The sequence below is a fragment of the Chiroxiphia lanceolata genome, chromosome 7 (genome assembly GCF_009829145.1).
Source record: "Chiroxiphia lanceolata isolate bChiLan1 chromosome 7, bChiLan1.pri, whole genome shotgun sequence".
NCBI lineage: Eukaryota > Metazoa > Chordata > Aves > Passeriformes > Pipridae > Chiroxiphia > Chiroxiphia lanceolata.
In genome coordinates this window covers 38,330,012-38,344,604 of record NC_045643.1, presented here as the reverse complement: position 1 = coordinate 38,344,604, position 14,593 = coordinate 38,330,012, and the positions used below count along the sequence as shown (strand labels likewise).

General features: G+C 43.5%; 1 protein-coding gene across 1 annotated transcript in view; it reads left to right on the top strand.

Annotated features, from left to right (window-relative positions):
• Window positions 1–14,593, top strand: part of NEB (nebulin) — a 100,992-nt gene that overhangs the window by 80,293 nt on the left and 6,106 nt on the right. The window contains exons 119-134 of the mRNA XM_032694029.1: window positions 612–716; window positions 1,546–1,656; window positions 1,868–1,978; window positions 2,576–2,689; window positions 2,820–2,924; window positions 3,338–3,442; window positions 3,563–3,667; window positions 4,460–4,552; window positions 6,348–6,440; window positions 7,936–8,028; window positions 8,442–8,534; window positions 9,727–9,840; window positions 10,243–10,359; window positions 11,625–11,717; window positions 12,943–13,035; window positions 13,564–13,656. Coding sequence (XP_032549920.1) covers window positions 612–716; window positions 1,546–1,656; window positions 1,868–1,978; window positions 2,576–2,689; window positions 2,820–2,924; window positions 3,338–3,442; window positions 3,563–3,667; window positions 4,460–4,552; window positions 6,348–6,440; window positions 7,936–8,028; window positions 8,442–8,534; window positions 9,727–9,840; window positions 10,243–10,359; window positions 11,625–11,717; window positions 12,943–13,035; window positions 13,564–13,656 — 1,638 coding nt within the window. The remainder of the gene's footprint in view (window positions 1–611; window positions 717–1,545; window positions 1,657–1,867; window positions 1,979–2,575; window positions 2,690–2,819; window positions 2,925–3,337; window positions 3,443–3,562; window positions 3,668–4,459; window positions 4,553–6,347; window positions 6,441–7,935; window positions 8,029–8,441; window positions 8,535–9,726; window positions 9,841–10,242; window positions 10,360–11,624; window positions 11,718–12,942; window positions 13,036–13,563; window positions 13,657–14,593) is intronic.

Here is a 14,593-nt window from a genome sequence, read left to right as displayed (position 1 = left end):
TGAATCATTCCAGAGAAATTCATACTCTGATTTGGTCTCTGATCCTCTCCATTCCAAGTATTTATTGGCTGTAGAGCAAGAGGAAAATTGCTGGTAGGACACAAAGGACCATGGTTATGGCATGGAATGGAATTCCAGGATTTTTTTGAGTTGGAAGGAACCCCAAAGCCCATCCAGTCCCACCCCCTGCCATGGGCAGGGACACCTTCCACTAGCCCAGGTTGCTCCAACCTGGCCTTGGATACTTCCAGGAATTTTCAAGACATGGAAGAGCAAAAAGGCCACATAACAAAGGACTGTAAGAAAATGGTTAAAATTAAATTTTAAGTCACTACTTTTTGGAATCAGGCTCTGACTCAGTAACATCTCATTCAACACTTGTTAAAGGCTTGATAATGTAATTTATAGGAAGAATATCTTCATCTTTGTGCACATTTTCCTTCCTGGGCACCAAATTTGACATTTGATGGTCAATAATAAGAGTTTTCAGGAAGGTAAACAGTATTAAACATTAATTTTTTACCACAGAACTGTTGTCAGTGAGCAGATATTAGTCAATGAATTGAGTCTTGGATTATTTAGGAGGGTGACTTTTTGTCTTTTCTTCTCAGGTGAAATACAGGGAAAAGTATGAGAAGGAAAAAGGAAAACCCATGTTGGACTTTGAGACTCCAACATACCTCACAGCAAAGGAGTCCCAGCTCATGCAGAGCGAGGTACAGTCAAAATCAGTACTGATGGTCAAAAAAAATCCTACAATTTATTTTTTATAGTTAAACTTTAATAGAGACTTGATAGGCAGTTATACTTGTGTCCTGTGCTTGCTGAGAGACTGAAAAATTACAGTTAGATCAGATTTCTTCACACTGGTTATGAAATGGCACCATGAAAATTCCTGAAGCTTTCCTGTGTCACAGTAAAGTGGGGCTTATCTGTTATTTTTTTAGCAAGAAGCTCTCAGTAAATGAAGCTTAAACAAGTCTTTGAGTAAGAAATGTAGCATGAAATACATCTCCCCTGAACTTTACAGAACAAATACAGTGTGTGTTGGTTATCACAGCCCACAGAAAGTGCCTTGGTTATTTTTTCACCTCGAAACTCCATTTTTGAGGAAGCCCTTTATTCCCTGTGTGTCTCTGCTGTCCCAGACCTGTCATTCCATTTCCCTGAGCAGTTTTGTTGGGTTTATTTGAAGTATAATCTTGTTCTGGCACAGATGGAGGCTTGGACATGCTGAAAAACACCTTTATGGGGCCATGTAAGTCATTGTGTTGGAGTGATTCCTTTAAGTATTTTCTCTGCACGGACAAATAAGTAGAAAAATAAAAAAATAAAGGCAGGATCTGGTAATATTTCCATTGAAAAGCAATGAGCTGTTTCATAACCTTCAGTGAAAATAGGATTTATTGTTTTAGGTGCCCTCAAATAGCGTCATGAACCAATCCCTGCTCCATCCTCCCAGTAGTTTTTCACATCATTAAAAACGCTGTGATAAACATTTGCTATTTTGCTTTTTTTTTTTTTTCCCCTTCTTGCTCTCATTAGAAAGAATACAAGAAGGACTTTGAGGAGTCCATGAAGGGCAGGAACCTGACTGGCCTGGAGGTCACACCATCCCTGTTACACGTCAAATATGCAACCAAAATAGCCAGTGAGGTACCAGCAACTCTGTGCTTTATTCCCTCCTTCTTGTTTTCCACATCTGTTTTTTTTATTTTGGAGTTTTTTGATTCTTTTTACTTTAATTCTTTTAATTATTATTATTATTTATTATTTTTTATCATTATTTATTTATTTATTATTAAGTGGTAGAGTGCAGAGCTCCCTTTAGCCTGGATTTGCAGGTTTTTTCCCTCTTCTCCTGCAGAAAGAGTACAAGAAGGATCTGGAAGAAGGTGTCAAGGGGAAAGGACTGACAGCCCTGGAGGAGACTCCAGAGATGTTGAGAGCCAAGAATGCAACTCAAATCCTCAATGAGGTATGTCAGAGCTCTTTGGAAAATTCCTGAGTGGATGGAACATCCTCTAGCTGCCATGGAAAGGAATAACTTTCACTAGATCAGCTCCAAGCCCCATCCAACCTGGCCTTGGACACTTCCAGGGATCCAGGGACAGCCACAGCTTCTCTGGGCAACCTGGGCCAGGGCCTCCCCACCCTCCCAGCCAACAATTCCTTCCCAATATCCCATCTAAATCTACCCTTCCACTGAGGGAGGAATGAACTTTGTCATTCCCTAGAAACTCCTGAGTGATAAAAAGAACATGGATGGGTGATGAAGGATCAAAACGGGAGATCTTTTGTGGCTCTGCAGTCACTGCCAGGAATTCAGGTGGGAAACAGGTGCTGGGATCAATAGTCAGATCAGTCCAGGGACTCATTTAGGTCATTAGTCCATTGCCTAATCAGTCAAGGGACTAAGCCAAGGTCTAAGTCATGAAACGCACCCTGAAGTGACTGGATTGAACTGTGAGTTGATATTGGTAGTATTCCTGTTCTGAGCTGTGCTCGTCAAACTGAAGTTGCTGAAGGTATTTCCTTCCCATTGCCATGATCTATTCCCTGTCTTCCCCCGCAGAAAGAGTACAAAAAAGCCTTGGAGTTAGAAATCCGAGGAAAAGGCCTGACAGAGCTGGCTCTGGAGACCCCGGATTTCGTGCGGGCCAAGAACGCCACGGACATCGCCAGCCAGGTGTGTGGGGGGACCCTGAGCTGTCACCTGGGCTCTTCTTAAAGGAAACCTCAGGTCTTTGTGCTTAAACCCAGTGCAAGTTGTTGTGCAGAGATGATTGAGGCACCTAAACCTGAGCTTTGCCCGACAGATCAAATACAAACAATTGGCAGAAATGGAGAAAGCCAACTACACCAGTGTTGTTGATACTCCAGAGATTATTCATGCCCACCAGGTCAAGAACCTTTCCAGCCAGGTATCTCGAGTGAAGCGACCTAATCACTGTTCATTGGCCACCAAATACTAATTTGGGCACCTAAATAACCACCTCTGACACCTTTCAGGTTACACCAGGAAGCAAATCTCTCTAGAGCTGTGATGTGGCATCTTACTGTGAAATTCCATTTCAATAATCAAATTAATTGATTTTAATGCTGTGTAATACTCTGCAATACCAAAGCTAATTCTTTTCTGTGTGGATTTAGCTTAATTTTCCACTCCTTAATAACCTAATATTTAAATTAATTACACAGAGGCATAATCTCAGTTTACAGCAGGCAGAGGAGTACTCACATCTTCATAACGATGGGCATTGTGCAGCAATAAATAATGCCAGCATACCACTGCTTCTGTGGTTTCTGTTTTAATGTATTTGGGATTTTCTGTTAGAAAAAATACAAGGAAGAGGCAGAGAAGAGCATGTCACACTATGTGCCTGTGGCAGACACCCCAGAAATGCAGCGAGTCCGGGAGAACCAAAAGAACTTCAGCATAGTAAGTACAGAAATACAAAGTTTGTTGTTTTTTTTTTTCTCAGCTTCAAAGAAAACTCTGCAAGTAAAGGTTTATGGGATAGAGTCAACATTTGACATTTTACTTGAACTTTTCCAACAGCTCCAGTACCAGTCAGACCTTCAGAACAGCAAAGGAAAAGTCACAGTTGTCCAAGACACCCCAGAGATGCTGCGGGTGAAAGAGAACCAGAAGAACTTCAGCTCGGTAGGGTCACTTTGTGTCCTCAGTTGTCCCCAAAAATCCAGTTTAATGCTGGATAAAATAACTGGATTTGGCTCTCCTCTTCCAGGTCCAGCAGATTTAGTTGGGTTTTATGAAGTGTTTTTAGCACCTGTTTTTTTGTGGAGTGCCCTGATTGCACTTTTTCACATACGTAGCTGTGATATAGTTAAAGAGTCACTCCTGTAATTAATTAGTATTCATTAGTAATTAATTAGTATTCCTTTTCTTTTGTCCTGTTACCCTGTAAATGCATTTTTGTCCTGTGGCCCCTCGTGCACTGTCTGCCTGACCTGTTTCCCATTCCATGTTGCTGTGAAGTTCCTCAAGTCTGCTGTAGAACTTTGCCTCCAGCACCATTATTAAAGCACACAACAAAGGGGAAAACATATGTGTAAAACAAATCAGAGAAAATTACAATCTTCAACCCTAAAATTAACCCACAAATATTTGGATCATAGAATTATGGAATGCTTTGTGTTGGAAGGGACCTTCAAGCCTATCTTGCCCCAACCCCTGCAGGGGCACCTTCACCAGCCCAGGTTTCTCAGATGTTCTATTGAAATATATTTGATTTATTATATCAATGATATTCTACTTAAAATGCATCAAATATAAATGATCAGCCCCTTTTTTTTCCCCCAAATGGTGCTCAGACTTCACTGAGGCAACAGACAGTGACTGGAGCTGATCCTTTGTGCCCCAGTTCACTCTCTTAGGAGCAAGAATGTTGTGTTTTGGATGCTTAACCTTGTTGTCTTCATTCTAAATATTAAGATTTTGTATAAAGAAGATGTTGGAACTGGAACCACTATTGAAAAGACACCAGAGATGCAGAGAGTTAAACAAACCCAGGATAATATCAGCTCGGTACAAAAGAATTGATTTTTAATCCTCTACCACTGCTAATTCCTCTGGAAATAATATTTCTTTTTCTATTTTTTTTTTTCCTTCTCATGTTGCTAACAGTGGTTTGGCAATAACCCCACCCAGCTAAGGGTGACTTTCTTCAAGTTTTTGCCTCTCCTTTTTACTTTAACAGTCATCTTTCTAATGATTAACACTCAGTTTCTTACTCACAACCCATTTCTAAACCACGAGAGGTCTTGCCAGCATTTTAATCTCACCCCAAAGGTTGTTTGGACAGAATCAAAGAATCATTTAGGTTGGAAGGGACCTGTTGAGAGCATCTGTTGCTCCAGCAGGGTCTGGAGGTTGCTTGGATGAGCTGGGGTTTGAGTATCCCACAGGATGAAGATTCCACAGCCTCTCCAGGCAACTTTGTTCCAGTGTCTGTCCAACCATCTCACAGTTAAAAAGTGTTTTAGTGTGATCAGACTGAATTTTCTGGTGTTTTTTTGGTTTGGTTTTGTTTGGTTTATTTGTTTTGTTTGTTTAGGATTTTTTGGGGTTGTGTTTTGGGGTTTTTTTAGGGTTTTTTGCTTGTTTGTTTTTTTTTGTTTGGTTGGGATTTTTTTTTGTTTTTTTGGGGGGTTTTTGTTTGTTTTTTTTTTTTTCTTTCTAGGGGGGGAGGGTTGGGGTTTTTCTGTTTAGTTTGTTTTATTTTTTTGTCCTGTCACTGACAGCTCCTAAAAAGAGCAGCTCCCTCCCCTTTATTCCTTCTCACTGGGCATTTCTACACATTGAGAAGTTCTCCCTGAACATCATCTCCAAACTGAAGAGGGATGGCCTTTGCCATGAGGCTTCTCAGTGTCCTTCTCTGCAAAGCTGCTTCCCAGCCAGTTATTCCCAGCCTGAGGCTGTTCCTCCCTGTTACAGGACCTTGAATTCCCCCCTGTGGAACCTCCTGAGGTGCCTCTCAGCCCCTTTCTCTATCCCTGTCCCTCTGGATGCAGCACAACCCTTGGGTGGATCAGCCAACCCTCCCAGCTTTGTCACCCTCTGTCCCAGATCCAGGTCCCCCATGAGGGTGACCCAGTTTTGACCTGGGGGTCCCCCAGTGGTCACTTGTGTCCAGCTGCTCCTGGTGCCACTGCTCAGGACCCTCTGGATCCCATTTTCTGTCCATGTCTTGTGCTTGTCTGTGGAGCTGTCAGGGCCAACAAGTGCCCCCAGCCTCAGGAAAGCTTCTCTTGTCAAGCTTTTACATGATATCAAAAGCTGCAGCACTCTAAAATTGGAATAATTATACATAGTCCTTCTCTTTCCAAGCTCATAAATCTCTTCTCTGCTTTTCTGGAATGCTGGTGTCATTTTGGTCTAAAATACTAACATTTCAGCCAATTTGTTGATGCAGAATGTGTTCACTATGTTGTTGTGAGGTGCATTTTCAGTTGCTGTGCCCAGGCAGAGACGCAGAGAGCACTGAGGTGTTTGTTGGGTGAGGACTCTCACCTTGGCTGAACACGAGAGATTCTTGCACAGCCCAAATTCTCCTTTCACTGGTAGAAAGACCAAATGGAATGTGCTTCCAGCTGGTTTTATAAAACCCTTCCAGTGTCATTCCTAGGGACTCAGCAGCTGAAGTTGCCTTGTCCCAGATTTCTTGGCAAGGCGATGGGAACCCTTTACCAGTTGAAGCCCACGAGATCCTTTAAATTCTCACTCTCCACGAGCTCAGGAAAGAAAAGTTTTCTTTCTGTATCCATGATGAATCCATTTAGTGCTTCAGTGTAACCCCTTTTTGCTGTCTGTGCCTCTGCAGATCAAGTACAAGGAGAGCATTGGGAAGGGAACCCCCATTCCCGACCTGCCGGAGGTGAAGCGCGTCAAGGAGACCCAGAAGCACATCAGCTCGGTATGGCCCTGCCTGTGCCCCCTCCACACCACCCACGGCTCCAGCTCCAGCCTTTGCTCCTTGGCTGTTGGTTTTAGGGTTGGGAAGAATCTCCCAAATCCCTGTGTTGAGCAGCAGGGAGTTTAAATCCCTGAGTTCGATCACAGTTGGTCACTTCCTGCATTAATTCTGTGACCTTTTCTAAACGCAGAAGTAGGAGCAAAAATTACCCAGGTTGTGTTGTAATTAGTCTGAAAAAAAATGGATCAGGCAGGGAGAACTTTGTGGAAAAAACCCAGTTGAAGCTTCTTTATAGTCACAAAATAAGGGAAAACAAAACCTGGCTGTTCCCTTATCTAAGTGTAGATTTTAACAGCCACAACAATGTCCTTCCCATCTCATTTTTGCACAACTGAGTTCTTTTCTCAATTTTTTTCCCAACCTTTTACATAGTATTTTTTTTGCTGAGATTGCTTTATTTTTGTTTTTGTTTTTTTTTTTTTCATTGTTTCAATTGTATCAAGCACTGAAAGTTGCTGGTTTTTTTTTTTTTACTTACCTTATTTTGTTGCAAGTATTTTACTACTTGCAGGAAGAGCCCTGAATGCATTTGTCACGTATTTCTATGTAGTTGGGGTTTAAACCAACCCAGGTTTCTCCTATACAACTCCCTCCACAAAAAAAATACAATCTTTTTGAAATCAAACCAATTACAGGTGAAATCAAACTTAATAACATGAGGAATAACAGTTTTTATCCTTAGTAGAGAGTTTTCCTCTCACAACTAGAGTTGTTTTCCTTACTAGAGATCTAACCCACAGTAGAGCAGTGCTGTTGCAAACAAACAGGCACAGAAATCAAAATGAATGAAGCCCACAATTAAGTATTTATGGATTAAACATGGTTATAAAAGATTAACACCATCAAAGAGACTCCAGAAATGCTGAGTGCCTGAAAAATAATATTGTTACAGTTCCTGAACTAAGGTGAAAAGCAAAACCTCAGGTCAGGAAGATATTTGTCCTTGAAGTGTTTGAGGTGCTTGAACACACTGAAGTCAAAGCACTTTGCTGAGCTGGTGGCTGGGCTTGTACAGACAGTGAGGGACAGAAACTGGGCAGTATTTCCATGTGATCCCAGGGAATTCTCTGTCCCAGTGCAGCTCTTGCGGAAGTTGTGATCTCTGCAACAGGAGGGGGAGCCGGAGGGTTGTTGGGCTCTGCTCCCAGGGAACAAGGGACAAGAGGAGAGGGAACGGCCTCAGGCTGTGCCAGGGGAGGCTCAGGTTGGACATCAGGAGGAATTTCCTCCTGGAAAGGGTGGTCAGGCACTGGCAGGGGCTGCCCAGGGAGGTTTGGAGTCCCCACCCTGGAGGTGTCCCAGGAAGGCCTGGCCGTGGCACTCAGTGCTCTGGGCTGGGGGACAAGGGGGGGAATGATCACAGGGGGAATCCATGACCTTGGAAGTGTCTTCCAGCCTCAGTGATGCCATGACTCTGTGCCCTTGTGTCCTGCAGGTGTTGTACAAGGAGGAGCTGGGCACGGGCACCCCCACGCCCGTGACCCCCGAGATAGCGCGAGTCAAACGCACGCAGGAGCACATTAGCTCGGTACCGGCCCCAGGACTTGTAACAAGGGCTGTTGTTATAATCCTGCTCTGCAACCCCCTAACACTCCTCCTCCCTCAGGGGTTTAGTCCTGGCTTTGCCCTGGCAGTGTCTTAACTCATTGATACTCCACCTGTTTGTGCTTTTGGGGGATTCACACCTTTCCATGCGAACCAAAACTGAATTTAACGTGGTCTTTCTCCCTTATTTATCTCGACCCTTTATCTTCTCCTCCCTCCCATCACCTATTTACAGAATAATCCCCCATCAGCCTCTTCCTTAATATTTGCCTCTGGATCCAGTGTGAAGAGAATTAAGAGGTGATCTAACGCTGAGCATAACCCAGGGAAGGGTCAGCCGTGGTGGTTTTGCCTGTGTTGAGGGGTTTTTTGTGGGCACTGTCTCGTCCCTCGCAGGTGTTGTACAAGGAGGGTTTAGGGACGGGCACCGCGACCCCGGTGACGCCGGAGATGGAGCGAGTGCGGCGTAACCAGGAGAACATCAGCTCGGTACTGGGCCAAACCCACCCCCTGCCCTTCCAAATGCCAGTCAGAGCCCTTCAGCTCCTCCACTGACACCGTCCTTCCCATTCCTGGGTGACCTTGGAGCAGCCCTTCCCTTATGGAATCACCGAAACCCTGTCAGGATCCTGATATTTTCGTTTTTCCCCTCATTTAACCTGTCACTCAGTTGTTCCAGCCGGGAGATTTTAACCTCAGTCATTCCAGCAGTTGAGTGCTACCTTGCTGTAATTCCCAAGGAATTGTTAGTGGTGTGAGTGGTGTCACTGTCCTCAGTAACAGATCCCACCCTTCCAACATCTCCAGCCTCACCTCTGCAATGGAAAATGAACCCTTAACCCTTCCTGGGTCAGGGAATCATGGAATGGTTTGAGTTGGAATTTCTGCTGTGTTGGCTGTTCTCTTATACTCCCAGGTCTTTGTAAGGAATCCAAGTGGCATTCCCAGGTCACTGCATATGAAAACATGATGAAAATTGCATATAGATGGAAAAATTGCTATAGGGAGGAATATTGATCTGGATAATTTCTCCTCCTGACACTTCCCAGTCAAATGGCCACTGTGTCATTGTTTTGTTCAGTATTCCTGCTTTAATTGGAGCAGTTTATGGCTCATTTTGGCTCAGTTCAGACATGAAATAAGTCCTGCCTTGAGGCCATTTCAGAGAAGCCCCTGTTGGTAAATGTTCTGCTGCACTTCCCATCCCTGAGGTCCTGCAGCTGCCTCAGTTTGGAATCCTTGGAGCCAAAGCTGCTCGTGCCAGGTCTGTTATTTGAGAAGGGGAATCCTTTGCAGGAGGGTTTCCAGGTAGTTTAGAACTCCCACATTTCTGTGCCCAGTGGAAAAAAAAGCTCAGTGGAACCTCAGCCCCCTGTTTTCATTGAGGGTTCTTTGCTGGACTTTGAACAAGGCTGGAAAAACACCATTTTTCATACTTTGATGTTTCCCTGTATTAAATTATTGCTCTTCTTTCTCTCTTTTCATTCTTTTCCTTTTTTAACTTCTTTTCCTTTCTTGTTTTTTTCCCCCCTTTCTCCTTTTTTTTCTTCTTCTTTTTTTATTTTTCCCTTTCTCCTTTTTTTTTCCCTTCTCCTTTTTTTTCCCCCTTTCTCCTTTTTTTTTTCCCCTTCTCCTTTTTTCTCCCCTTTCTCCTTTGATTTTACTTTCCCTGCTGCCCCAGGTGTTGTACAAGGAGGGGCTGGGGGTTGGCACCCCCGTTCCTGTCACCCCTGAGATGGAGAGGGTCAAACGCAACCAGGAGAACTTTAGCTCGGTATCTTTTGCTTTTTTTTTTTAATTCTAATTAACTTATGAACCCATCCCCTTCCTGCTATTACATTTTTAATTACTCTGTTATATTTGATGTACTTATTTTTTGAAATATTTTTCCTATAATCATAACACTCAGTGCTTGGTGTCCATTAATTTTTTTTCTTGCAGTTTAAGGTATTTTGCAGTTTTAAAACCACTTTTTTAATATAATTTGCTTAATTCCTTCCCTTTAATCCTTTTATTATTCTGCTCCAAGCAGTTGGATGCACATTCCCAGCTGTCCCTTCCTCTGGGTTTAACTGATCACAGTTATTAACTGGTTGATCCTTCCTAATTTTTCCTGCTTTCTGGTATATTTAATGGGCATAAAATCCCAAGAATTACCTCCACCAAATGCAGGGGGGGGGGTTTGTCCTGACCTGTCTCTGAACTGCCTGTTGCCCCCCAGGTGTTGTACAAGGAGGAGCTGGGCACAGGAACCCCCACCCCTGTGACCCCCGAGATCCAGAGGGTCAAACGCAACCAGGAGAACTTGAGCTCGGTATTTTTCAACTTGAAAAGCAAAAAAAAAAACCCCAAACCTTTTAATCTCTTTCAAAATACTCTTAACACCCAAATTCTCCTGCTGTATTTCCCTGTAATCAATTCACACAACAACAACAACATCCCATTCCTTGTGTTTTGAGATTTTTTTTCCTCCATAATTTGTTTTGATTGGATCCACCTCACTAATGATTTTTAGATTCCCTGTTCCCGTCTTTCTCTTGCCATATTTTTTATTTTCTGCTTTTCCTTTTATTAATCACTTCAGCCCTTGGTTATTGTTTTTTTTTTTCCCCCGGTTTTTACCACATATAAAAACTAAACTATTTATTTCCTTCCCCAAATCCGTGGCTGTGACCTGACTCTGCTCCCTCCCATGTGCTCTGCTGGTGTGGGCAAATCAAGTGGAATTGCTGCCTTTATTCCTTCTGTGTTGGATGTGATGCCTTTTCCTTTGGGAAATGTTGGATGTTGTTGCAGGGAGACAGTGGCCCAAGTCCCAGGGGGTGGGAACTGCCCTGGGGGTGTTGGTAGCACCGTTAGAGGGCAAAAAAAATCAGTGGGGTTGGGATGTTTGGAAAGGTGAGGAAGTGCCACTGAAAACAGGAGAGGAGTAGTAATAATAGATATAAATATAAAATATATATATAAAATATATATATAAAATCTTAGTTGGGGTGTGTGTACAGGAAAGGTTTCAGGAAGGTGCCTCAGGCCCTGCTCCTCCAATGGCTCACTTATGGTCAGGAAAACATTTCCCTCACAGCTGCTGAAAGGACAATAATGTATTTATTGCCAATTTATTGTCAATACATAAATAATAGAAGACTTTAGTCTTCTAAGTACTCTAAGGTTTAACTGTGTGATAGAATTCACTGAATCATTGAATCCCAGACTGGTTTGGGTTGGAAGGGAAATTAAAGTCCATCTAATTCCAGCCCTAGCTCAGTTTGCTCCAAGCCCCGTCCAACCTGGCCTTGGACACTCCCAGGGATCCAGGGGCAGCCACAGCTTCTCTGGGCAACCTGTGCCAGGGCCTCCCACCCTCCCAGCCAGGAATTCCTTCCCAAGATCCATGTCAATCAATCCCCCTTCAGCTTCAGTCTTATCAGTGTAACAGAGTTTGAAACTAGTTTTTTATTTCCAGGGCTTTTTAAATCCGTGTTTCTCCAGGGTGTGTCAGAGCCCCTCTCTCCTGGTGGGAGTGTTCCTGCTGTTGGTTTTATTCTCTTTTTTTGTCACTCTAACCCTGTTACCCCCCAGGTGTTGTACAAGGAGGAGCTGGGCACGGGAACCCCCACCCCTGTGACCCCCGAGATCCAGAGGGTCAAACGCAACCAGGAAAACTTGAGCTCGGTATCTTGGAATTTGAAAAGCAAAACAAAAATCCCTTTTAATCTATTTTAAAAGACTTTTTAACACACCAATCAATATTCTTGTTTCCCTGTAATCAACTCACTCGAGAAATAATATCCTGGTCCTTTGAGATTTTTTTTTTTTCCTTTGTAATTATTACTTACATTGTTCTTGTTCCCTTTTTTTAATGATATCATTTTAATAATTGAATTTCACCTTTTTGATTGTGATTACCTTTTTTTTTTTTTTTTTTAAACTCTTAAAACCCCTCCCTGTTTTCCTTCTCTTGGTCTCAACAATCCTTACGTTTTGCTCTGTGTGGTGGGTTTTTCCCTGATTTTCCTTCCTTTATGCACAAGAACTAAACTCCTTTGGGCCTTGGCTGGGTGTGGCAGTGCTGGGGTGGGGTCAGCAGGACCTGCTGGGGTGGGAATGAATTAAATTGGTTTATTTGTTGGTTTTCTATTGCATTTGATACTTTCCCAGTGTTTTGTTGCACGTTTGGTGTCCGGCTCAGGAGCAGCAATGACGCTCCAGCTCCCGGAGGGAATCCGTATTCACTGTGTGGTTTTGAGGAGTTTTTAATCCCTGGTTTTTATCCCAAACTGTGTGTGGGAGGCGCTTTCCCAACCCCTCCGTGTGCCTGTTCCTGTTTTCCCCCCTGACCAGCCCTTTATCCTGCAGGTTTTGTACCGGGAGGAGCTGGGAACAGGAACCCCCATCCCGGTGCCTCCCGAGGTGGAGCGAGTCAAACGCACCCAGGAGCTCATCAGCTCGGTATCGTGGGGAGGAACAGCCCCCCTTTCACTGCACCCAAACACCACTCCCTGACCTCCTTTAAAAATGGACAATTCCTCTCCTTATTCTGTGTAATCAACTCTTATTCCGTGTAATCGACTTATCCTCTCTTCCCGTTTTCCAGCGTTACTGACCCGCCACTTCTTCACTGATGGAGTTAAATTTATAAATTATTTACAAATTATTGACATTATCCTGAATATTCTTAACCCTTTTACTCCCTGTTCCACCTCCCTTCTTCCTTTTTTAGTGTTGGGTTTTTTTATACATCCACTTCCTGTGTCCTGCTTTTCTCCTGGCAGAGGGAGGGGCCTTTCCAGCTCCCTGCAGCAGGGGGGGGTCTAAAAGCTCCCCTTCCCCAGGAGATGATGGATTTAATGGTTTTTTGAGTGGTGATGATGTTTTTTGGATGCTTTCTGTCATGCAGGTGTTGTACAAAGAGAATGTGGGGACAGGGACCCCCACCCCTGTCACCCCCGAGATGGAGAGGGTCAAACGCAACCAGGAGATCTGTAGCTCGGTACTTCCCAGAGAAAAACTGCCCTTTAACTCCCTCTAAAACCACTTTTTAACACTTTGAATAAGTGGATTTGTTCCAAAATAACACTGACCCAGCTCAGAGCAGGGGTCACATCTTACTCACAGCTTATTCTGGTTTAAACCTTGACTTTTGCTCCTGTTTATCTTGATTTTAAGAGTGATTTTTAATACCCAGTTCTAATCCTAAAAACACTTAAAACTCCCCTCATTTTCTCTGCAGTGCTGACATTTATTTTAAAGCAATTAATTTAAATTTTTGTAACATTCTGAGCCCCTCCATGTGGTATTTAGTGCTCATTGATGATTTACATGATTTACATGATCTGACATGATTTACTTACACTATTTATTACAAGGAGTTAAAGCCAGGCTGCAAAACTCTACTAAAGGACCTGCTTTAAAAAATCCCTGGGCCGTGAGAAACTAAATCCAAGGAAAAAAAACTATGTAAGGAGAGCTGGTTGTTTATTCACTGTTGCTTTCTGTGGCTCTTTCTCTCCTCCCACAGGTGTTGTACAAGGAAAACATAGGGAAAGCCACCCCCACCCCCGTCACCCCCGAGATGGAGAGAGTCAAACGCAATCAAGAGATCATTAGCTCGGTACTTCCACCAGGAAAACACTTCCTAAACCTTGGAATGAAGTGTTTAACACACTGTAACACTCAGCAATCTGTGCTTATTAACTCCACACACAGCCGACACAACCAAAGGCTTCTCGTTAACACTGTTTGAAGCAGGATTTCACTGAGGAAAAAAAAATCCCTTTTTGAGTGGATTTTGTTTTTCTGGTCGATTTTTTTTATCATTTTTTTTTTAACCCTTTCTCACCCCAAGTGTGTTTCCAGCAGTTGATTCCACGCAGGGGCCCATCCCTGCATCCCAGATTAATGGCCAAGCTCCAGCTTCTCCCGTGCCCCAGCTCTAACCCTTTCTCGGTGTAACTCCAAAGCTGGGCTGAACGTTCTGCTTTGTTTTCCTTTGGGTTTTTCCTCTTCCTTTTTTAATGACCTGTGGATGCTCCCTTGTACCCCGCAGGTCCTGTACAAAGAAAACATGGGCAAAGTGACTCCGACCCCCGTCACCCCCGAGATGGAGCGAGTCAAACGCAACCAGGAGATCATCAGCTCGGTACTTAACGGGGAGGGCTTTGTTTGCCTCTGGCCTAACAAACAGCAGCCTAACTCCTGACTCAAAGTTAAAAAATAGATGTGTTTCTTTCTGCAGATTAATTGCTCCTTCTAAACCGACCCCACAATTTCTCGGCTTTTCTACAACTCACTTTGTGTATTTGTGGGTTCTATCCAGACGAGCTCAGAGAGCTCTTGCTGGAGATTATGGAATGCTGGGGTTGGAAGGGACCTTAAATCCCATCTTGTTCCACCCCCACCTTCCACCAGACCAGGTTGCTCAGGCACATTCAGGTTTATATTTTAGTATTTCAACTTTGAGTAGATTTTCAGGGGAATTTGACTTCAGGGAAAAACACCCACCCCTGACATCTGAATTTGGGACAATGTGGCAACAAAACTCCCACCTC